General features: G+C 47.3%; 2 protein-coding genes and 1 non-coding gene across 6 annotated transcripts in view; all 3 read left to right on the forward strand.

Moving 5' to 3' along the window:
* The window catches only part of CPA4 (carboxypeptidase A4), a 46,571-nt gene extending 44,191 nt beyond the window's left edge, over nucleotides 1–2,380 (forward strand). Inside the window, exon 11 of the mRNA XM_045388356.3 lies at nucleotides 2,227–2,380. Within this exon, the coding sequence (XP_045244291.2) occupies nucleotides 2,227–2,333 (107 nt within the window). The 3' untranslated portion in view covers nucleotides 2,334–2,380. The remainder of the gene's footprint in view (nucleotides 1–2,226) is intronic.
* CPA5 (carboxypeptidase A5) overlaps nucleotides 2,245–24,836 on the forward strand; it is a 30,382-nt gene continuing 7,790 nt past the window's right edge. For 3 of the 4 annotated variants that reach the window (XM_065542550.2, XM_074035987.1, XM_074035986.1), the window contains exons 1-5: nucleotides 2,245–2,380; nucleotides 10,343–10,537; nucleotides 11,704–11,785; nucleotides 13,940–14,074; nucleotides 23,508–23,606. In XM_065542550.2, the coding sequence (XP_065398622.1) occupies nucleotides 10,422–10,537; nucleotides 11,704–11,785; nucleotides 13,940–14,074; nucleotides 23,508–23,606 (432 nt within the window). In that variant the 5' untranslated portion in view covers nucleotides 2,245–2,380; nucleotides 10,343–10,421. Of the gene's footprint in view, nucleotides 2,381–10,342; nucleotides 10,538–11,703; nucleotides 11,786–13,939; nucleotides 14,075–16,376; nucleotides 16,453–23,507; nucleotides 23,607–24,836 lie in introns of those variants that run through there. The other variant, XM_074035985.1, reaches the window with a different exon arrangement.
* Nucleotides 8,362–8,465, forward strand: LOC123572689 (small nucleolar RNA U13). The gene has a single exon (XR_006697236.2). It is a non-coding gene; the product is annotated as a small nucleolar RNA U13 (small nucleolar RNA).

The following is a 24,836-nucleotide window of genomic DNA, read 5'->3' on the forward strand; positions in this document are numbered from 1 at the left end:
TGGTGTGATCTCACTCACTGCAAGCTCTGCCTCCCAGGTTCATGCCATTCTCCTGACTCAGCCTCCTGAGTAGCTGGGACTACAGGTGCCCACCACCACGTCTGGCTAATTTTTTGTATTTTTAGTAGAGACAGGGTTTCACTGTGTTAGCCAGGATGGTCTCAATCTCCTGACCTCCGCCTCCCTAAGTGCTGGGATTACAGGAGTGAGCCACCACGCCCAGCCTTTTTCTTTTCTTTTTTTAATTAAAGGAAAAAACAGACTCTTTAGTGAGAACAGTTGCTCTATCTTACCTTCTGGACCCCAAAGACTAAAATCTTTATTTTTTGGCCCTTTCCAGAAAAAGTTTGCTGGACCCTGGGCAGGGAAAGCATGTGGGTCACCTTTACCTTTCCTCTAAATGGTGAGGCCTTGGAAAGCTCCACACAGGGCTGTCCAGGTGGCTCTCCAGGCCCAATGGGCTGGCCGTGGCTGCAGCTGCATCCCTTCCTTGGCCTGTAGGCTACCAACCCACGCTCTCGCTGGGAGCAGGCCCTCAGCCTGTGCTCTTGGGCACCTCATGGTGGTCATTAGCTAAGTCCCAGATGACCAGACACTAGGCACCCAACCAGGGAGCCCCCAGCCCCAGCCCACTTCCTTGCAGTATCTCTGAGGAGTTTGGCAAGTGACATGTCCTGGCCAGCCATTCCGTAGCTCTTACTGCCCTGTGGCTGGTAGGGGGGTCTGGCCTCCATCCAGAAATCCAGCTGGCAGGGAAGGAGTGGGTGTAGTACGGTTGAGAGGAGGCCAACTGGGTGCCTGGATGGAGGCAGCCATGTGGCGGAGGGTTGCCCAATAGTCTATCATCAACTTCTGGGCATATATCTGGGCAGGAACGTATATCCTGGAGGAGAGGGAGGCAAGACCTTGGTGTTAGAGGCCTGCATTTAAGGATGACACCAGGGGATGACACCAGGGGAGGCAGGTCCCTGGTTGTGGGTGGTGAGAGTAAGGTCCAGTAACTAAACATGGGGAGCAGCTCAAAGCAAAGGTTTAGGAGCTCTGGACTGACAGAGGCAGAGCTGAGTGGAGCAGGCAAAGGTGAAGGTCCTGGATGTGAAGGTTTGTTCCCTAAGCTTTGGGGAGTCATTGGAATGAGTGAATCCACAAATCAGTCAACAAATAGGTCCTGGGCAGTGGCCTGGCTATACCAAGAGTTCCTGGGATGATGCAAATTAATATGACACAGCCCCAGCCCACAAAGACTTTGTTTTGTGTTTGCAATGCCTGTAAAGAATTAGAATCTATGGTGTGTGATGGAGGCAAAAGGCATGATTAGCTAAACTGGGGAGATGTGGTCATAGGCTCGGGTTCCCTGCAGTGGGTGGCCGCAGACTGGGATTTTGCATGAGCAAGTAAATTTGGAACCTCTAATCCAGAGCAGCATTAACCTACCTTTTAGGCGTTTCATTGTTTTCTTGGATTTTTAATATTCCATTTCCTGAAAGCACCTGCTTGGCATATTTCTGAAAGGTGGGATAAGCCTGTTTTTTTGTTAATTAAATCACATTTTGACTGCACTAGGGGAGCTTTCATTTTAAGAAACAGTGGCAAATCCTTTCGATAATCAAAGAATCCTTTTAGAAAGGGAATGATGATGATCCTGCTGTTCTTTTTTTAAAGATTACACTGGATGTATTTATTTTCCTAAAACACCCAAAGGGGACTTTTGAAGACTAAAACATAATTTAGTTTGGAAGTTTTGTTTGCGGATGTTGGAGCACCTCACTCGATCTCTGGAGACCCCCAGGTGGTCCCCAGCCAGACATGGGAATTAATGCCTTTAACGAGGACGAGATTCAGGGCTAGAATCAAATTTCCTGCAGTCTCCCCATCACGGTTTGTCGAGTTAACTCCTTCACATCTTACCTAACTCAGCTCAAATGCTACTGTTTGGCTGGGTGCTTTTAGCTTTAATTTTGTGTATGTGATAAAATATACTTAACATAAAATGTATCATTTTGTTTTTAAGTGTAGAGTTCAGCGGCATTAAGTATACCTACACTGCTATGCAACCATCAGCATCATCCATCTCCAGGACTTTTTCCTCTTCCTAAACTGACACTATATCCTCATTAAATAACTTCCCATTTGCCCATTGGCAGCCACCATTCTGCTTGCTGTCTCTATGAGCTGGACTACTCTAGGTATTAAATGCCACTTTTACAACTTCTCTTTAATTTAAAGGGTTACTCAGCCATCGTATGAAGAGTCAGAGTTCTACAAGACTTGTTATAAGAAGCAACAGAGTCCTGCTCCTCGCTTTCTTCACCGGTCTTGCTCTCTGGCAATAACCACATTGAGTTCTTCTAGCCTTGATGCTCAACATTCATAAGACTAGGTAAAGTGCTTATATTGCTACTTCTTGATTTTTCAGTTTTGGGCATTTTTGATTGATTCTCACTATAAAAAGTAAATTAACTTCCCCGTATTTCCTTTAAAATATGATTTTTTTTTTGAGACGGAGTCTCGCTCTGTTGCCCTGGCTGGAGTGCAGTGGCGCAATCTCGGCTCACCACAAGCTCCACCTCCCGGGTTCACACCGTTCTTCTGCCTCAGCCTCCCGCAAAGCTGGGACTACAGGCGCCCGCCACCATGCCTGGCTAATTTTTTGTATTTTTAGTAGAGACAGGGTTTCACCGTGTTAGCCAGGATGGTCTCGATCTCCTGACCTCGTGATCCGCCCACCTCTGCCTCCCAAAGTGCTGGGATTACAGGTGTGAGCCACCGCACTTGGCCTAAAATATGTTTTATTGTGAAGTATAGCATATGTACAAGATCCTGTATAAAACTTCAGTGGCTGTTAAAAAGAAAATTAACAGCCGGGCACAGTGGATCACACCTGTAATCCTAGCACTTTGGGAGGTTGAGGTGGGCGGATCACCCAAGGTCGGGAGTTTGAGACCAGCCTGGCCAACATGGTGAAACCCTATCTCTATTAAAAATACAAAATTAGCCAGGTGTGGTGGCAGGTGCCTGTAATTCCAGCTACTGGGAGGCTGAGGCAGGAGAATCACTTGAACTTGGGAGGCAGAGGTTGCAGTGAGCCAAGATCACACCACTGCACTCCAGCCTGGGCAACAGAGTGAGATTCTGTCTCAAAAAAAAAAAAAAAAAAAAAAAAAAAATTAACACTCTTACCCTATCATTCAGCTTAAGAACAAGAATGCAACATTATTCGAGTAACCTGCACATGCCCCTCAAATGTACTCCCTTTCCTTTTCTAGACAAAACCACTAATCATGCTACTAATTTTCTTTCTTTTCCTTATAATTACTGCATAAGGACTTATTCCTAAACAATATGCTGTTTTGTGGATGTATGTAAATGGAAACACAGTGTGTTCTGACTTGCTTCTTTCGCTCAACATTACATTTTTTGAGGTTCAACCATGTGGATGCATGGCGCTGTAGTTGACTCCTTTTCTCTGCTCTTTGTATTCCGTTGTATGACATCTCCATTTATTCAGCCAATCTTGTACGTATGTTCTGGTGACATGTGCAAGAGTTTCTCTCTTTTTTTGTTTTTGAGACAGGGTCTCACTCTGTCATCCAGGCTGGAGTACAGTGGTGTGATCACAGCTCACTGCAGCCCCTACCTCCCAGGTGCAGGCCATCCTCCCACCTCAGCCTCCCAAGTAGCTGGGACCACAGGTGCGCACCATCACACCTGGATAATTTTAACTTTTGTAGAGATGGGGTCTCACTCTGTCACCCAGGTTGGAGCACAGTGGCGTGATGACATTGAGTTTTCTTATTTAAGAATAGAGTATACTGTTAGATTTGTTTGGAATGTTAGCATTTTCCAGTAGTTTTATATTTGTCTCCAGGAAGCATGGAGGCCAAAGCAACTCCATCTTGGATGCTAATCTGCCATGTTGACTTCTGGTTGCCCCCAGATGGGGGAAGGCCTCAGGATTTCCAGTTTGTCTGTTGTTCTTTGTGTGGAGTATGTGCTTGCCGTGAATCCTGCCCTGGGGTTGGTACAGCCTTGATACTATCACCCTTCAACTGTCCTACAAATCCCTTCGGAGTTATCCTGTCCCTGTGGTGTATGGGCCATGGGTCTCGGGGGTAGTGGTGCAGGAATCACCAGCTTATCTCACCAATACCTGATACATAGACATGACTTCTGCTTCTAAGTCCCTATTAAATGTTTCTTTCTAAAAAACAGATTTGTCGGCCTCTTTCTTAGACCTCTCAGCTTCCTAAGACTTTGGGGGCAGGTTTGCATATACCTGCTTACTTCAGAACAGGGAGGATTGCACATTGCTTGTTAGAATTATTCCTGATTTTTTTTTTTTTTTTTTTTTTTTTTTAAGAAGGGGTGTCCCGAGTAGCTGAGACCACAGGTGCATGCCACCATGTCTGACTAACTTATTTCTACTTTTTGTGGGGACAGGGTCTCCCTATGTTGCCCAGGCTGGTCTTGAGCTCCTGTCCTCAAGTGATCTTCCCTCCTTGGCCTCCCAAAGTGTTGGGATTACAGGCATGAGCCACTGCACCTGGCTACATGCTTTCTTTTCTTAGTATTTACCTGGAATATCTTTTTTCCATCCGTGACTTTGAGTCTCTCTTTGTTCTTATGTTTTAAGAGTGCCTCTTGTGAAACCATATAGCTAGTATTTTTTTTCTTTTTTCTTTTTTTTTTTTGAGACAGTCTTGCTCTGTCGTCCAGGCTGGAGTACCGTGGCATGATCTTGGCTCACTGCAACCTCTGCCTCCTGGGTTCAAGCAATTCTCCCACCTCAGCCTCCTGAGTAGCTGGGATTACTCCCACACCATGCCTAGCTAATGTTTGTATTTTTAGTAGAGATGGGGTTTCACCTCGTTGGCCAGGCTGGTCTTGAACTTCTGACCTCAAGTGATCCACCCACCTCGGCCTCCTAAAGTGCTGGGATTGCAGGCCTGAGCTACCATGCCTGGCCATATAGCTAGGATTTTAAATAAATCATATTGATCATTTTTGTCCTTTACTGAAGAGTTAAATCCATTTACATTTACTATTATTATTAGGCAAGTTTCTTCTTTTTATGCCCTTTCAATTTGTTCTACTTTGTTTTTCTTCTAGGCTCTGGAGTATCTTTATGTTCTACTTTTTAAAATTTCTTTTTGTAAATCTTTTTTCCTCATCTTTTTCTGGTTTATGTTTCCTCCTTCATCTCTTTTTATCTTTATCCTTTCTACCTGTTTGAAAGGTGTGTGCACTGGATCTATTCTTCTAGTTGTTGCTCTAGCTATTTGAACACGCATATTTACCAAAATCTAAAAAATTGTCAATATCTCTTTTTTTTTTTTTTTTTTTTTTTGAGACGGAGTCTTGCTCTGTCACCCAGGCTGGAGTGCAGTGGCCGGATCTCAGCTCACTGCAAGCTCCGCCTCCCGGGTTCACGCCATTCTCCTGCCTCAGCCTCCCAAGTAGCTGGGACTACAGGCGCCCGCCACCTCGCCCGGCTAGTTTTTTGTATTTTTTAGTAGAGACGGTGTTTCACCGTGTTAGCCAGGATGGTCTCGATCTCCTGACCTCGTGATCCGCCCGTCTCGGCCTCCCAAAGTGCTGGGATTACAGGCTTGAGCCACCGCGCCCGGCCTATTGTCAATATCTCTCCGTTCTCCCAACAATTCCAGGACCTTAAGACACTTTAACTCTGATGACCCACTTGCAGATAACATACTATTCTTGTCCAGGACTTAAAACTTTGCTGTTAGATGATGCTGGGAAAAATGTTTCCTGAGATTTCATACCCACAAGTAAGCTCCCCAACATGAGTCTGTGGTTTAAGTTTATGCTAACTATGCAGTCCAAAAAAAAATCTTAAATTATTTAATTTAGAGTGGTCTCAGGTTGGTAGTGTCCCCAGCAACTTACAGAAGTAGATGCAAATCTTCTCTGGAAGAACTCACCTTCAACCCAGGCCTCAAGGGATTCTCACAGATAAATGTTCAAGGAAAATGATTGGTTCACAGATACGTGGCATGAAAGAAAATGCACCATGAGTGAGAACCAGCAGAAAGAATACGCAGCAGAAATAGACTTAAAATATCTAGGAACTGTAATTATCTGACACAGAATATAAAATATCTGTCTTATACGTTTAAAGAAATAATAAATTCTAAAATAGATAAGAAATTCAAGTCATTTGGGCTTAAATAAAAAAAAAAACAAATAGAACTTCCAAAAATAAAAAATGAATATCATATTGCGTTGACTATAAAACAGGATTGATTTTATAAGATGCACCATAATTTTATGTGCCATCAACAATACTGCCAATTATCATTGCAAGATGCCACCAATTGTAAGATGTATCCTGATTTTAACAGTGTTAAAAACGTGAGGAAAAAAAAGTTGCAGAATCAATGAACCTTAGCAATTGAAATGTAAAACTTCACAGATCAATTAAATTGCAGATTAAACTCAGCCAATGAAAAAATCAGGTAAGTGGAATAAAGACACAAGTATTTTTTACAGATAAATTATCCAGAATGTAGCCCAGAGAGACCACACAATGGAAATATAACAGAATGGTTATGAGTCTTGGGGGCTAGAATGAGGAGGTCTAACATCTATCCAGTCAAAAGTTTCAGATGAAGGTAATAGAGAGGAGAAGGGGCAATGTTTAAAAATATAATGGCTGAGAAATTTGGAAAATAATGGAAAGCGAGTAACACGCAGATAGAGGAATTCAAATGATTCTCAAGCAAGACAAAACAAACAAAAAATTCCATACCTGGACATATGATGGTGTATCTGAAGAATACATGATAGTAAAACTGTGGACCATCAAAAGCCAAGAGAAGATCTTCAAAGAAACCAGGAACAAAGAGAGGTCAGCTTCCGAAGAACAGTAAGTCAACAACTGATTACCTTTTAGCAGCAAAAATGGAAGCCAGAAGACTGTGGGATAATATTTTCAATGTGTTGAGAGGAAAACAGTAATAAACTTAGAATTTCTATCCCCAAAAACCCTTTCAAGAATGAGAGCAAAATAATTTTTTCTTTCTTTCTTTTTCTTTCTCTTTCTTTCTTTCTTTCTTTCTTTCTTTCTTTCTTTCTTTCTTTCTTTCTTTCTTTCTTTCTTTCTTTCTTTTCTTTCTTTCTCTCTCTTTCTTTCTCTCTCTTTCTTTCTCTCTCTTTCTTTCTTCTTTCTGTTTTTTTCTTTCTCTCCTTCCTTCCTTCCTTCCTTCCTTCCTTCCTTCCTTCCTTCCTTCCTTCCTTCCTTCCTTCCTTCCTTCTTCCCTCCCTCCCTCCCTCCTTCCCTCCCTCCCTTCCTTCCTTCTTTCTTTTTTCTCTTTCTTTTCTTTTTTTTTTTGAGATAGGTTTTTGTTCTGTCACCCAGGCTGGAGTATGGTTCACTGCAGCCTCAAAGTCCTGGGCTCAATCGATCTTCTTGCTTGCTTCCCGAGTAGCTAGGACTACAGATGCATGCCTCACCGTGCCCAGCTAATTTTATTTTATTTTTGCAGAGATAGGGTCTCCCTGACTTGCCCAGGCTGGTCTTGGACTCCTGGACTCAAGTGAACTCCTGGGTTCCTCCTGCCTTGGCCTCCCAAAGGACTGGGATTACAGGTGTGAGCTGCTACACCTGGCCAAGAATTTTCAAATAAGTAAAAACAGAAACCTTCACTAAAGGAAGGTTTGAAAAGATAGATTTGAAGCAGAGGGAAGATGATTCTAGATGCATGGTACATGCATCCAGTAGGAAAATCAAGAACACCAGCATTCTGAGAAGTTCTCTGAGGCAAAGCTTGCTTACCTCTTTGGTGTCTGTCTGGCTTTTCCTCCTTTTGGGGATCTGTAGATTCTTGTATTTGTGCCAACCCAGCGATGGCTTTAAAAAAGCTGTTACTCAAAATATTTTATCCTGCATTTGAGTTCTTTCATTTGGGCAGGATTGCTTAAGTATCTAACCTACCAACCTGCAGGAAATAAAAGTCCTCCAATAAAATTTCTAATTTACGGAAACTCTCCTTCAGTCTATGTGGAGCCCATGTTACCCGTCCTCATGGTACAATGTGCCTTTCCCTTGTAGCACAAACACCAGCTACAGTTTTACACTTATCTGGAGTGAGATGGGCTCCAATCACCAATTATCTGCATGCTATTTAAATTAATTGTCTACTTACCCCTTTAGAAATGGAAGGGCCAGATATGTGTTGCTTTCTATTTTGCTTCCAGATTTTAGCAAGTGCCTGGAAAATAGTAGGTATTCAGTGGGCATTTACTGAGTAAATGATTAGGTGAGTAATTAATTGTGAGTGAAAAGCCAACCTTAGGTCAAGCATAGCTATGTGTCTCTGCTTCAAATCTAGCCATAAGCTGATAATTGCAGTTCATAAGCATGATAATTGGGTGCTCACGCATGCGTGTGTGAGATGTATCACCCTCAAACCTTGTTACGATGTCAGCACATTATCCGTCCAACATGAACTTAGAGGAAGCAAAATCAAAAACAAATCCAGCCATTGGAGATGGTGCTTTCAGTGTTGGCGAATTCCCAGAGAACTCTGCTGTCCAATGTGGTAGCCATTAGCCACACGTGGCTATTTAAATTTTATTTAAATTAATTACAGTTAAATACAACTCCAAAATCAGTATTCAATCACACTAGCCACATTTCAAGTAGGCTATCCTATTGGGGGGTGTGGACATAGAACATTTCTATTATCACAGAAAGTTCTATTGGAGGCTGTGTCATAGAATTCTCAAAAATTCCTAACTGCTTCTCTCTCTCTCTTTTGCTCTTATTCTTTCTCTCTCACTCTCTGTCTCTTTTCCCACCCTTAAGCCAAGTACAAGGATAGTTGTCTCATTATTGGTGGCTTAAAATGATGTTTTTGAACAAGAAGATGCTGGGTACTTTTGGTGACTAGCACTATCTCTGTTTATTTCCTTTTAAACTCTTGAGCTATTGTTTAGCAATACACCCTTTTATCTCCATTGATACTGAAGCTGAATGTTACTTGGGTGGAAAGCATAACTGCTTTCTTTTCTACGTCCTTAAACCCTTTGCTAATGTTACTCTTTGAGAGTCCCCAAAGCCAGGGTTCTAGGAGAGTCTGGCATGTGTGAACAGCTGAACTACAAAATAATGGAGTAGGGCAGGTTGGTGGGGGAGCAGGGCATTCTGTCGATAAAAGAGCTGCCTTCTCTGGACACATAGCCGGTTAATTGGCCATTCTGAGATACTATGGATGGGGAGAGGGGGCTTCTGAGAATCGCCGGTGACAGTTAAGTGGCCTATTGTTGACGTCCTCTGCTGAATGACTTGGTTGGATTCAGCCTCTGCCTTACCCCCACCCCCTGTGGATTTTCTGTTAGATTCATCATTTGCCATTCAGGCATCATCTTTCACTTTCTCCTTCCAAGATGACTGCTTTGTGTGCTGGCCCCTGCTTTACTCCTGCTATTCCCACACTATAAAGGGAACTGTGTGGGGCTTCAGCAGGACTGAGAAATTGACTCTGCTGTCTGTTGAGAACTATAATAATGACTACGGTGACCTTCATGTGTAGCAGAAAACCCACTATCTGTGCTAGCACAATGATGACCACCTGAAGACAGAGAAAAGGGAATCTTGATTGAATTCCTTCTCATACAATATATAGTTATTTCCTTTGTTCTCCTCTCCATTCTCTTCTCTCCCCTTCTCCCCATTGCCACTGGAGGACTGATCTCAAATGTGGCTGTGACTAAAAGTTAATGCCTTTGAAATAATAATACATTGCATTTTGCAGGCTTTACCAAGCCAGTTCACTCAAGTTGCCTCATCTATACCCCTCCAAACCCTGTGAGGTAGGGAGGGGAGGTATGATTTACCCCATTTGATGGATGAGTAAACTGAGATTTAGAGATTAGGGCAGCTGCCCCAGATATTTTAGACGGGAAGTGAGCACCCAGTCTCTGTCTCTAAGCCCAGTGGTCTTTCAACGGCGTCCACACCCTTATGTGTAAGGAGGATATAGCCCAGGGAAAGCATGAGTGGGCTAGGGGGAGAAGAAGAGCAAAAGAGAGGATGCTATAGAGGAGGGAGGAAAGGAGGGTGTCCCAGGGCTGCTGGCTACTCTGGTCTTTCTCCGGAGCTGGAGGCTTTGACGCTCACAAGGGGCTGCCCTGGCAAACCTGAGAGAAAAGAAAAGCTAAGGGCCTGTCTTCCTACTTCTCTCTTCCCTCTCCCTTTCCCAGGAGAGGATGTGCTGGGTTGGGGCAGGGCAGCCCTAGCTCTCCCAAGGCCTGGCATGTGGGAGCCACATGCTGGGTGCCCCAGACAGCCTAATGTTCATTCTCAGGCCGGACCTTCCAGCCTCTAGGTGCTGTGCTGCCCTGAAGCCCGGTCCATGGTGCCCAAGGAAAGCCCCTGAAGCTCACCAGGAGGAAGACGCATGCAGGGCACTCCTGCAGGAGGGACGAGCCCTGGGCCATCCCCCATGGACAGGCAGACACTCCTGGTCTTCAGTTTGATCCTGGCAGCAGCTTTGGGCCAAATGAATTTCACAGGGTGAGTGGCTGCTCCGCAGCGGGAGGGAGGACTGGTTGGGAGGAGGGGACTGGATGTCCCAGCAGGAGGTGGCTGCCCCACTGGTGCCTGATCAAGGCGGAGAGTCAGGATGTGGGTTCCTGCCCTGAACTCACTTCCAGCTTTGCAGCCTCCCACTCTCATGCTCCAGGGCTGGCTCGTTGGTGGTCCTCCCCAAATCCAGAGTTCTTAATCCAGAGTCCAGGAGGAAGCCCCCGGGGCTCCAAGAATCCCCTGAAACCACATGCAACAGTTTTCCTATACAACAAGGGCTTCTTCAGGGAGGAAGCATGCATAGCTTTCCTCTGATTCTCAAGGAAGTTGTAGCCCCCACAAGACTATGTACCTCTACCAAAAATGGATGTGGGTGTCGTCCTCCTTTGAATGACAGGAAGTTCTAGTATTACACGCCAGGCCCTCTGTGGATGTACTTTGAGCCTCCCCAAGGTCCACAGGTGGATGCCCCACCACGCTCCACAGTAGAGAAGGGGAGACACAGCAAGCGTAGAGAGGGGGTTGCTCACCCATGGTCTCAGAGCCAGCCTGTGAGGGCAGCAACCCCATCCCTGGCGTCACACCCCAGAGCCCACACCACAGGCCTCTTGGTTACGCCACCTCCCGCCCACCTCCATCAGGAAGGGAAGGAGCTCAGCTTCCTCCACGTCAGGTGGGGTAAGGTTATCTGATCTCACCTTCCGGGCATTGAGACAGACCATGGCCTTGGGGCCCCCACGCGAAGAGCCCTTGGGGTCACCACTGGTCCCCCCAGCCCCTGTGTCTACTCCTTTCTCCCCTTCATTCCTTTCATTTGACACACTGCCCCCGTCCCCATTCTTTTCCCTTCCTTCTTCCCCTGGCTTGGCCTTCAGTCCAGCAGTAGCACTGACAGGCTTTATTTAGCCCCTGGGGTGGTCTGTCCTTGGGGCTGGAGAGCTCACTGGCTCTAGGCTGAAGGACCATGTGCTTCTCAGAGCTGCCTGCGAGTCCCGGCTGCTCAGGGCTCCTTCAGCCTCCACTCGTGTGGTGCCTTCCAGCCTTCCCGCTCTGCCTTCAGCGGGGCCTCTGCTCCATTCTGCCCCTTCCAAGTGACACAGCCTTCCAGGGATCCTTCTCTGCAGCTTCCTCCGCCCCTCCCTGTGTTTTTCTAGGGACCAGGTTCTTCGAGTCCTGGCCAAGGATGAGAAGCAGCTTTCACTTCTCAGGGATCTGGAGGGTCTGAAGCCCCAGAAGGTGAGGACTCCTCAGGCTTGAGGACACCCCCCACACCCTCCGCAGTGGCTCACACCTTTAGCTCCTTGTCCTGCCCCCCTGTACCCCAAACCTGCCCTCCTGAGGTCCCTGCAAAGAGCACAGACCTGTGGGAAATCACATGTGGCTCCTCTTCAGGAAAAATCAGGGACACTTGCCCAGAAATTTGGGCTGCCTTTTTAGGCCATATCTCCTCTAGCCACCCAATCTCTCCTGGATAGGGAGCTGCTACACAACCCGTCAGGGCACTGATCTCCAAACAGCAGGAATTTCCTAAAGCCACACGGATGGCGGGGGGAGGGGGAGGGAACACAGTGTCTCTGGGTGGGATGCCACGTCGCGTGGAGATTGGACACGTTGGCCTCCCAAGTGAAACGGCTTAGCTTGGCAAACCTGTGTCTTATCTGAGTTCGTCCCCGTCAGCCTGAGCATCTTTTCTGAGAACACTTGTCCTCTGCAGGTTTTCACAATGGAAAACATTTTTGTTGACTTTGACTATTACATAGAAGGGTTTTGTTAGGGGGCCACTGGAACCACCAGATATTTCTGGATGTGGTCAAAACCCTTGCTCCTACTTGTCTGAGTGTCCCGTCGACTGGGACTCATGACGTTTTATGATCATTCTCTCCATTTTACTAATTGAAAAATAGGTGTTGCAAAAGGCTGACCTAGGGACCCAGGTCCGGCCTCTCCTACTTCTGTGGGGATGGGAGCAATTATCCTTCCCTTTCCTGACCAGGGCTCTTGTCCGTGTTCATGTCCCAGATGATGAGCGGCCTCATCTTGAGGACTCTTTAGGACTCTTGAGGTTCTCTGTATCCAGGCGAAGTTGCAATGAGTGTGAGTGAGGTGTGGAGGTGACAGGGCTTGAAATTAGGGAAAGAACCTCAGTGCCTTGGGGATTTTGTTTGTCGCAGTCTTTCCGCTCAGCCTTAGGGTTTCATTATGGAACTGGGGCCCTTTTAAGTGTATGGCAGTCCCTCCTGATTGACGGTCAACCTAAAACATTACATGAAAAATTTCAGAAAGAAAAAACTCATAAGTTTTAAATTGCAAACTGTTCTGAGTAGTGTGATGAAGTCTCGCACCTGCACACTGTCCACGCTCCCCTCCGCGAGTCACTTAGTGACCGTCTGGGTCATCAGATCGACTGTCACTGTGTCACGGTGCTTCTGTTTGTCTAACCCTTATTTGACTTGATAATGGCCCCGAAGTGTAAGGCTAGTGATGCTGGCATTTGTTCTAATTGCTCTATTTTATTATTAGTTACTGTTTTTAATCTCTAACTGTGCCTAATTTATAAGTTAGGGCCAGGTGCGGTGGCTCATGCCTGCAATCCCAGCACTTTGGGAGGCCAAGGTGGGCAGATCATCTGAGGTCAGGAGTTCGAAACCAGCCTGGCCAACATGGCGAAACCCCCGTCTCTACTAAAAATACAAAAATTAGCCAGGCGTGGTGGCACGCACCTATAGTCCCAGCAACTCAGGAGGCTGAGGTAGGAGAATGGCTTGAACCTGGGAGGCAAAGGTTGCAGTGAGCTGAAATCATGCCATTGCACTCCAGCCTGGGTGAAACTCCATCTCAAAAAAAAAAAAAAAATTATAAGTTAAACTTTATTATAGGTCTGTCAAAAACGTAGAGTGAATAAAATCTAGTATTTAATAGCACAACAGAGTGACTATAGTCAATAATAATTTAATTGTATATTTTAAAATAACTAAAAGAGTATACTTGGAGTACTTGGATTGTCTGTAACACAAAGAATACGTGCTTGAGTGATAGATACCTCATTTGCCCTGATATGATCATTACATATTATATACCTGTATCAAAATATCCCATATACCCCAGAAATATATACACCTACTATGTACCCACAAAAATTAAAAATTACAAAAAACCTGTATCCCAAGTCTGTATGTATAGGAAAGAGCATAGTCTATATAGGATTCAGTACTATCTGCTGTTTCAGGCATCCACTGGGAGGTTTTGGGACATCACACCCCTGTCCCCATCTCCTACGTAGAAAAAAGGTCTCTACTGGCTGAGAGATTCTCTGGATCTCTGGGGTCACCTACAGGATTGTGTGGAAGGACATGGAGTAATGCAGCTGTCTCTCTTTCCTTGGTGAACAAGGTGGACTTCTGGCGTGGCCCAGCCAGGCCCAGCCTCCCCGTGGATATGAGAGTTCCTTTCTCTGAACTGAAATACATCAAAGCGTATCTGGAGTCCCATGGCCTTGCTTACAGCATCATGATAAAGGACATCCAGGTGAGGCCCTGCCCCAGCAAGGGCTCTGCCTTCTGCCTGCCTTTCTGGTTGGGGCCCAATATGGAGGAGATGTTCTCGGGGCTAAAAGCGGACAGGTGGTTTCTGGGTCTCCATTGGTGTGTTTGTGAACATGCTGTGGAAGGAAGTGAGCCACACGCTTCTCAGAATCTGAAGCTAGGACAGAGTTCATGGGGGAAGCACTCACAGTGTGGGAGTGGAGAGGACGCCTGTGATGAGCCCTCCTGGGGAGGGATTTGCAGCAATAAACAGCAAAGGCGCGTGGAGAAGGGAGACAGGAGGATGTAGCTGGGGTCTTCCCAGGGGCACCGTGGGAAGGTGCCCCTGGATAACTTCTTCCTTTGCTTATCTGACCACTCCCTCCTGTTCCCGCTGTGTCTCAGCCATCCCATGCCTGGGGGAACGGCTTTACTCCAGAGGATTGGGAAATGGTGAAAGAAGCAGAGAGATCACTGGTGTGGTTGCCTTCCCCTGACCTCCACCGCATGGCTGTCTGCACAGGGCATCTCCCCCAGGCAGGATTCTCCCAGAGGAACCACTTTGGGAGAGCAGAACCGCTCTTGGGTAGGACAAAGGCAGCCTTCAGCCTGGACACCCCAGTCTCCCTGCTGCTTTCCCTGAGTCTTTTCTGAACATCATGAAATTCTGTTTCAATTGTTCTATTTGCCAGGATATCTTAAAGAGCCCCTGAAAGGTGCTGGCAGCACAGCCTCCTTCCTAGAGATCTCTGTGGGTACCACTGATTGGTTAAGCCTCCCTGGCTGCATGTTTCTGCAGCTGCTGCTGGCCGTGTACCTGTGGAAGTGTATCCATAAAGATTCATTCCCAACCTTGTTGTACGGTGCTAATCTCCCCTAAGGGCTCCGAGTGTGGGAACACAGAGCCTCCCGGAGCACACACACTTGACACTGTATGTCAGGGGATCAACGCATCAGGCAGCATTCCATTCCCATGCGAGCGCAGGGCTGGGGCACTTTGGTCCTTTCAAAGACCTTTATCCCTCATCAGGCACATCTGTTTCCCGCTCAACATGTGGGGGTGGGATATTTCTCTAATGAAATCCCCCACAAGCAAAAATGGGGAAACTCCCACAGACAAAAGAGGCTACCACATCAAAAGAAATAGAACTGAATTCTCATTTTTAGCCCAGGCCTCTATTTTGAAGTTTCCATTTCCCTGGTTCAGCCCCACCCTGGGAACTCCACAGCATTTGGCAAACAGACACACAGAGGTCTCTAAAAACTTTCTGTTGATTTCTGCACATCAGGGACTGCCCCAGAGTCCCCTCTGAGCCTCCCCCACTGGCTTTAGCCTGTCCTCTCCCCACATCCGCAGCCCCGAGTCCCTCTAGGGCTTTGCCCTCCCTTTCAGGAAAATGCTCTGACCTCTTAGCCTTGGTCCAGCCAGGCAGGATTTTCACCAACTCGCTCTTCCTGCAGGGATCAAGCACTCACTGCCATACTTGAGATCATATTTTGGCTTAGAGGGAGCTGGGGGTGGGGGTGGCTGGTGTGTTGATGTGTTGAGGGGTTGATGATGGGGAGGGGTCCAGGAGGAGGGAAGCTGAGATTTGCTAACAGGACTGAAAGGGCTTTGCACCCCTCAGGTTGTTGGCGTCCAGTCTTGTATTTCAGATACAGAGGCACGGGCGTGATTTTCTCCCTGTCCTCTGGATCCCCTCAGCCAAGTACTTGCCAATGTCCCCTGCAGGGTGGGCCTTCGGTGGTTGTCTGCTGAATGACTTGCTCAGTTGGGGAGTTCAGGACAGGAACGACCTTATTCACATGTGGGTCTTTGTTCCTCTGGCCCCCTCCCCTCAGCCAAGGTTCAGCTCCACGCTCTGTATCCATTTTCCTACCCCAGCACCCACCATAGGACTTGCTGCTTCATTAGGGCTTGATAAATGTCAGTGGAACAAATGGACATTCATTAGGAGGAGGAAAGGAAAGAGGAGTGGTCGTGTTTGGTGGCTAGGACCAGGCTGGAAAACCTCGATGCTGGTTTTCACTTTGGCCAGAGGCAGGGGAGATTTTGGAATCTTTCCCTCCCTCTGCTCTGTGATCAGCGGGATGCTTGAGAAACATGAGGCAGGGCCATTCATTCCACTCACAGACACAGAGAGCCCTACTGTGTGCTGTGCATTGGGCAAAGGGCTGGAAACACAGAGATAAAAAACCTGGCCCTGTATCCAGGAGAGCCGGAGGGTCGCGGGGGGCAGGGATGGAGGGGAGTAAGCCGGTGGTTACAATGGAGTGGATGAGGGGCTGATGGAGTGAGGGCGGTTGCTATGGGAGCGCATACAAGAGGCACTGCACGCTGCGCTTCTGAGAAGGCGGTAATTACGGTGCGCTGAAGAGCAGGTAAGGGGGGCTGGCCAGAGGAAGGGGGGCCCCCACCCCGATTGACGATGAAGCCAGACCCCATCGCAAAGAGTGCCCTCCACCATGTGACAAGGTCAGGATTTTATCCCGAAAACTAGGGAGGAGTCACCGGAGATGCTTTGACATGATCAGATTTGCATGAAAACCTGGTGGTTTTCAGAAAAACCACCCTGACAGTGACAGTGTCGAGTTGGGGACAGGGCCAGGGAGAGACTGACAGGCAGGAGGGTGGTGAGGAAATTGCAGTGGGCCAGGCAAGAAATTATCTGATTCCGAGCGAGCTCTATTTGCATTTAATTTTTCTTCACCTCCTCGTTCTTTTCAGCCCTTTGGTTTTTTTTTTTTTTCCCCCTAGGATGAGTCACCATGGAAAAGCTTCACTTGAGCAATCAGCTCTGTGGCTTTTAATGGCTTTTTTTCTGATTACAAAATTAATAAATATTCATGTTAGATAATTTGGAAAATAGTGGAAAGCACAAGGAGAAAACAAAAATCACCCATGCTCTGACCATCCAGAGCAGAATACAATTGGGTGTAAATATTGCTTTGCCAATTTCCCTCACCCTAGTGGATCACTCTCATCACCATGCAAATAGAGTTGTTTCTCCCATTTACAAAAACCCTCTCTTGATCCCTTCCCTCTCCCCTCCAGCCATCACCCCATTTTTATGCTTCCCCATAGAGTGAAACTCCTGAAAATACTGACTCTCCCTGTCATCTCCATCCCTTTCCGCCAGCAGGCTGCCTATCCCCTCACTTCACCAAAGCTTCCCTCGACAAAGTCACACACAACTTCCAAATCCAACCCAATGGCCGACTCTCAATGTTCCTCTTCCAACAGCACAACTGGTGGCTCTCTGCCTCCTGGAGTCTGTCTCTTCTCCTGGCATCCAGGACTTCTGTGTTCTGTCTCCAGCCCGCACCTCCTCTCCTGGATCCAACCGCCTACTCAGTGTTTCCACCGGGGGGTCTAACGAGCATCTCCAACTTTCCAGGTCCAGACCAAGTTCCCCTGGCCCTTCATCAGTGCCTCCACAGCCCTCTCTGTCTCAGGAAATGGCAACACCATCCTTCCAGTCACTCAGACCAGAAGCTGGGAGCCATTCTTGACCCCTTCCACAAACCCCATCAACAACAGATTTATCGCTGCCTTCAGGATGGATCTTAGCACATCCCACACCAGCCCCTAGGGCCCATGCGCCATCTCCTCGCTCACCTGGGTTCTTCCATTCGCTTTCTAACTGCTCTCCCCACTTCCCCACCTTGACTCCTTATTACCTAGTCTCTAAACAGCAGCCAGAAGGGTCCTTTAAAACTATTGCAAATTCAAGCATGTTGTTCCTCTGCTTAAAACCCAACTCATTTGGAGTAAAAGCCAAAGCCCTTGCAATGGTCATAAGGCTTTCTTTTCGTTTTATTTTATTTATTTATTTTGAGACAAGATCTCGCTCTGTCATCCAGGCTGAAGTGCAGTGGCACAATCATGGCTCACTGTAGCCTCAAACTCCCAGGCTCACTCCATCCTCTTGCCTCAGGCTCCTAAGTAGCTGGGACTATAGGCCCACATCACCACACCCAGCTAATTTTTCTGTTTTTTTGTAGAGATGGGGTCTGACTATGTTGCCCAAGCTGGTCTTGAACTCCTGGGCTCAGGCAACCTGCCAACTTTGACCTCCCAAAGTGCTGAAATTACAGGTGTGAGCCACCACACCAGACTGCTCATCTTGTTTTAAACTGTACCCTTCTTCTTCCCCACTTCCCCAACTTCCTCTTTCCTTCCCATTTCACTCTTCTTGACATTTACCATTTTCTCATTGCCTATATAATTTAATTCTTTACTTCTTTCAATTGTTATCTGCTAGCTGAAGAGTACAGTTTTTATTTGTTTGTTTGTTTTGTTTTTGAGACAGAGTCTCACTCCATCACCCAGGCTGGAGTACAGTGGCATGATCTCAGCTCATGCCTCCGCCTCCCAGGCTCAAGCAACTCTCATGCCTCAGCCTCCTGAGTAGCTTGGCTTACAGGCACACACCACCACGCCTGGCTGATTTTTGTATTATTATTATTTTTTTTTTTTAAGTAGAGACAGGGTTTCACCATGTTGGCCAGGCTGTTCCCAAACTCCTGGCCTCAAGTGATCCACCTGCCTCAGTCTCCCAAAGTTCTGGGATTACAGGCATGAACCACCAGAGTTTTTTTTTTTTTTTTTTTTTTTGATGGGGTCTTGCTATGTTGCCCAGGGTGGAGTGCAGTGGCTATTCACAGGTACAGTCATAGCGCACTGCAACCTTGAACACCTGGGCTCAAGAGATCCTCCTGCCTCAGCCTCCTGAATGGCTGGAACTCCAGGCATGCACCACCATGCCTGGCTTGAACAGCAGAGTTTTAAAGGTAGAAATGCTGTTGGCTGGTCTGAGGGTGAGTGGCAGCTCCAGAGAGGAGAAGAAGACAACAGGGAAGATTGCAGGAGAAGCCAGGGATGACAGGAGCAGTGATGGGCAAGACCCTGGGAGAGGTGGAGCCTGGCTGCATCATGGGGGTAGGGACAGAAGAGGAACCAGGCCCCTCTGTTGGGCCATATGAAAGGCAGGTGCCGACTGACTCACCCAGATGACCATTAGTGGGGGCTTTCTGCCCTCCAAGTCCTACAGAAGCTATCCTACCTCTGGAGAACCCAGACTTCCTGGTCCTGCCTTGTAATACTCCCTCACAGAGCCCTGGAGTCACCCCAAAGTTATTATCATCCTCCTTATCATTATCACCCTCCTCCTCCTCATCATAGCTAACATTCACTAGCATTTACTACATGCCTGGCAAAAGTCTAAGCATTTAGCATGTATTAGCCCTTCTAATCCTCATGAGAACATTGGTGTGTGTGTGTGTGTGTGTCTGTGTGTGTCTGTGTGTGAGATGGAGTCTTGCTCTGTCACCCAGGCTGGGGTGCAGTGACTCAACCGCTGCTCACTGCAACCTCTGCCTCCTGGGTTCAAGCAACTCTCCTGCCTCAGTCTCCCGAGTAGCTGGAATTACAGGCACCCGCCACCACACCCGGCTAATTTTTGTATTTTTAGTAGAAAGAGGGTTTCGCCATGTTGGCCAAGCCGGTCTTGAACTCCTGGCCTCAAGTGATCCACCTGCTTCAGCCTCCCAAAGTGCCGGGATTACAGGTGTCAGCCACTGCGCCTGGCCCTCATGAGAACATTTTAAAGTATATGCTAAAGTATGTGATAACATGACCTCCATTTTACAAAGGGGAAACTGAGGCACAGAGAAGTTAGTAATTTGATGGCGTTGGTGACAGGATCGGGGTTTAACCTAGGTCCTGCACCTTCAGACTCCACTCTCAAACCACCTGTCCCCTCAGCGGTCATCATTGTTGTCCGTGTGGTGTTTTAACTTCGCCTTTTAGACAGGGAAGCCTTGTGGTTTGGCCTTGACCTCTGAGGGAGTCCATTCTGAAAACATCAGATGGGCAGCCTCCCCCCACGTCCAGTGCCACAGGACTGGATTTGCTACTGGCCACGTAGCTGCTACTGCAGCTGTTAGTCCTGGAAGAGAAGGCCAGGAACTGGGGAGGAGAGGCAGCGGCTGCTGTCCCAGAGCCCCCAGCCCACTCTGTTTTCAGGAGCTGTGTCCATTTTGCATCTGTGGCTGGGGTTGGGCTGTGAGAGATCCTGCTCTCACAGGAACTGGGGCCCCGCTGCCTCCTCCCCTGCCCAACCCGGGAGGGCTGTTCTTCCCTTAGGGCCCCCATCCTTCCTGACTCATCGTAAATTAATTCACACCGAGGTATTGCTTTCCCTGTCAGGTTATGGCTTCCAGCGAGGCAGATGGCTTTTACTTCTGAGTTGGTTGGTTTCTGTGTTTTGTTATTTTTTCCTGAGAAGCCTGACAGGGCTGTCATTAGGCATTCCTCCGCCTGTGGCCAGACCGCATTCTTCGGTCACCCACCCCCTTCCCTCAGTCCCAGGAATGGAGCAAACGCTGCTGCATTTTCCAGGCCAAGGCAGATTCCTGTTCCTGGAGAAGTGGGGCCCGCTGTGAGGCCTGAGAATTTCCAGTTAGAAAGAGGGTGTCACCTCCATTCACAAGGCTGTGAGGGTGTCTGGAAAGTTATTTGCAGTTTGGTGCTAACTTCCCATTTGCCTCCAAGCTCTTATGTGGAACAAAGGACAATCTCCTGGGTCCTGTCTTCCTGTGGGTGCCCCAGGCTGTGTGGGGAGAATTGGGTCCTCTAGTCCTTTTTTTCCCGATTTCTCCTCCCTGTCCTCCACTTTCACCCCCACTTCAGGCTTCCACCAGATCCTTGGAAACCCTTTGCCTTGTCCTCAAGGCTGGCAGGCTGTTCTCTTCCTTGCAGCTGCTGGTCACAGCTGATGGCACCAGGCACACATTGGTCATGGTAGACTGTTGTGATTTGGGTCGGCTTCCTGAGAAGACAAATTCCTTTTGTTAGAGCTTCCCAGAAATGTTTGCGAAGGGCCAGAGAGGCCCCGGGCTCCTCCGGCCATGTCTAACTTACCCAGCAATCTCGGTTTTGCCCCTGGCCAGCCAGTGCAGCTGGAAAATATCACAACTGTAATTGCCTTGCATGGAGTCGGTGCTCAAAAGTAAAGTGAGCCCCAAACATCAATTTCCAGTCCCATTTTGAAATCTATGAACCTGAGCGTTGTGAGCAAGCCGACTAGGCCTCGGGGATGAGTGAGTCATTAGGCATTGCCTCATCCGTGGCAGGTGGGGCGGGGAGGCTGCTCTTCCTGACCGGGGTGGAAGACGCCACGGCAGCCATTAGGGCTTTTGGTTTTGCTATTACTTATTCATTTAAAAGTTCTGGGCTGAGGCGGGCGCATCACCTGAGGTTGGGAGTTCGAGACCAGCCTGACCAACATGGAGAAACCCTGTTTCTACTGAAAATACAAAAAATTAGCCAGGCGTGGTGGTGCATGCCTGTAATCCCAGCTACTGGGGATGCAGAGGCAGACGAATCGCCTGAACCCGGGAGGCAGAGGTTGCAGTAAGCCAAGATCACGCCACTGCACTCCAGCCTGGCCAACAAGAGAGAAACTCTGTCTCAAAAAAAAAAAAAAAAGTTCTTACTTATTGAAGTAATATAAGCACATTGCCAAAATGTGAAAATAAAGGATAGAAAAAATTTACTTCAAATCCGCCTTCTTCTATCTTAGCAGGCATTGTGAACATTTTGGTTTATATTTTTGTCATTTTAGTGTCTTAGGTTCTTGGGTTCTTCTCAGGGGTCCTTGATTTTTCATTATCGCAAAAAACTTTCAAATTGCAAGAATGGAGTTTTTAGCTGTTGTAAACATTTACATGCTCTTTCTGTCCACACACATATGGACACACACAGACATAAACATATCTGTGTATGTGTGTGTTTTTGTGCATGCGTGCGTTTGTGTGTGTGTGTGTGTGTGTGTGTGTGTTTAGAAATAGGGTGTTGCTCTATTGTCCAGGCTGGAGTACAGTGGTATGATCATAACTCACTCTCAATCATAGCTCACTCTAGCCTCCAACTCCCAGGCTCAAGCAGTCCTCCTGCCTCAGCTTAAGTAGCTGGGACTATAGGAATGCGTCCCCAAGCCTGTCTAATTTTTTAATTTTAATTTTTTGTGGAGATGGGGTCTTGCTTTGTTGCCCAGGCTGGTCTCAAACTCCTGGGCTCCAGCAATCCTCCTGCCTTGGGCTCCCAAAGTGCTGGGTTTACAGGCGTAAGCCACCATGCCCAACCTGCATATGTGTTATTACTGTTGGCCTTTAGTTTTGATAGTTGGCCTTAAGGAACCCAAGGGTATGGACTAAAATGCCTGGTTCTTGTCTCACCTCTGCCACTTGTTATCTTTGCTTTTATGTCCCTTTACCACTCCAATCTACTTTAGCTCTAAAACACAAATAGCTCATTTCTGTTCTGTTATCAGGTCATCTGACCAGATCAAGTGAGATCATGAAGATGAAGCTTGGTTAACTAAGGCTCTAGCCCCAAATAAGTCATCGGCAAGACTTAGTTGTGGCCCAGTGCTGCAAACAAAGGGCAATTTGGGTTAATGAAGATGCTTTCTCAGCATCTTCAGTGGCAGAGGACCTGAGTACCTCCCACACTGGACAGTCTGTGCCGAATCCTGGGGTGCTTTGGCTCCTGGATGCCATTATAAGGGCATAAGCTGGGGTGAAGGACACTAGCTCATCTCACTGTGACCCAAGCAGGGTAAAATGTCTCAAGATTATGTAGGTGGTCTGAGCAGTGAGTGAGTGGTTAACCCAGCCAGGCATTATACTGCCCTCTGTATGGGCAGCGGGAAGTACCATGTAAAGCTTGAATGCTAACTCCACGTTGATACCCAAGGACATTGCTTTTGACTCACCCAGACCTGTGTTTAGGAGGTAAGTGAAAGATCATTGGCACATTAATCATAATTATTTAGACTGACTTTGGTCATGCCTGGCTTTCTGAATGGCTTGCATACCAGTTGTCTAGGCTATTTCCTGGAAGTGGAGTTAATGTTGGGGGTCAGAGGAACCCTCTGCTTCCCCCAACGGGGTCAGTGTGCATGGTTTGGCTTGGGTCCTGACTCAACAGAGTGCTTATTAAGTGCAAAAGCAATGTTGGCAGTAGACTGTGAGCACTCTTTTTTTCCCCCCAAAACACCTTCAAATCCATTATTACATTTTATCCTATGAGGTGGTAAGGCAGATATTGCTTTCCCAATTTTCAAGCTGAGGAAACTAAGGCCACAGCAAGTTCCACAGCCAGTTAGTGGCAAAGGCAGACCTAGAACCCAGCTCTCTGGACTCCTTGCCCTGTGCTCATTTGGGAAATGGCAGCATGACTGCCAGCTTGCCAGGCAGAATAATTACCCAGCAATCTGGACCTTCCTTCTGTTGTGCAGTTCACACTCATGGTGGCTCATTCTCCTGTGTTGCTGCTGTCTTTATGCACAGACAGCAGAGGCAGGGCTCAGAAGAGGCATAGGCAGCCCAGCTCTCCCCTTCTTTTCCAATATGTGTTCCCCATCACCCAGGTGCTGCTGGATGAGGAAAGAGAGGCCATGGCGAAATCCCGCCGGCTGGAGCGCAGCACCAGCAGCTTCAGTTACTCCTCATACCACACCCTGGAGGAGGTAGGTCTGGCCAGTCAAGCTCTGGGCTCTCTTGTATCTTTGGTCCCCTTAGGGTTTCCTGACTCATGCAGAAACTAGTGAAGGACTCCAAGGTTATGGAAAACTGTGACTGACACTTGGGGACTGTACAACAGACATTAGTTCAAGGTCTCTTAGGCAGGGAGTCATATTCAAAGATGTCCAGAAGCCAGAATTCAGATAGAGGGGACAGTAGTTCAATTGTACAGCCCTAGGCAGGTACAGAGCAGAGTAATGGGTCTACTAGGCAGAACACTAAGTCAGGGACCCATTATGGGCCAGAATAGAGCAGGTAGAAGCTACCCTCATCTTAACAGAGCCGGAGCATCGCCATCTTGAACAAACACCACCATTCTAAGTTCCCTTTGATTAAAAAACTGCCTAATTCCAGTGCTTATAGTTAAAAAAAAAAAGGACAAAAATCATCCAGAAACCCCTCTCAGGTTGATTTCTCCAAAATAAACCTGTCCTTGACTGTGAAGCCACCTTTTGTGTTTCTTTCCTCTTTCTTTTACTCTTACACATATCCAGTCCTCCAGTTAGGGACCTAGGGCTCTCAGCCTCTCCGTGACCAGTCCTGGTGTTCAGTGGTCCCAGCCATGGGTGCTGGAGTATATAATATGAGGGGCAGGAAGCCAGGCACATTGGACAGTCATGTTTGTAGAATAAAAGAGAGGTGCCTTCACTTGGAGAAAGTTCATGATCACAGTTGCAGTCAGCCAGGGCAAGAAACTTGTTTATAAAGGAGAATGTACACAGAGGGTGCAGGGATGCCCATTCCAGAAAGGAAATCAAGGCACACTTCTCATTTTGCATGTCAAGGATATGACATTCTTGATATCATTCATCTATTATCATCATCACTTTTCCCACTTCACAAGTCATGCAATAGAGAATCCATTTTCTTTCATATATTTGTTAATTTAATTACATGTATTGAAAGAACAAGAGAATGAAATAATACAGTCTGGCACTATTTATTGATGACAAAGATAAATAAAACAAGAACTCTGCGTTCAAGGGGCTTACAGTCTAAAAAGAGCAAGAAGATAAAAACATCATTACAAGGTCTGTGAGATCTATCAAATGGATTGAATGGGCCAAAGAATGGAGGCAAGAGAGAATTTCCAACCAGAGAGAGCCATGTGGGTCAAGCCTGGGGATTTGAGCAGGCTCAGCACACACTGTTCTCCCAGGCTAAGGCATAGCTCT

The sequence above is a fragment of the Macaca fascicularis genome, chromosome 3 (assembly GCF_037993035.2).
Source record: "Macaca fascicularis isolate 582-1 chromosome 3, T2T-MFA8v1.1".
Lineage (NCBI taxonomy): Eukaryota > Metazoa > Chordata > Mammalia > Primates > Cercopithecidae > Macaca > Macaca fascicularis.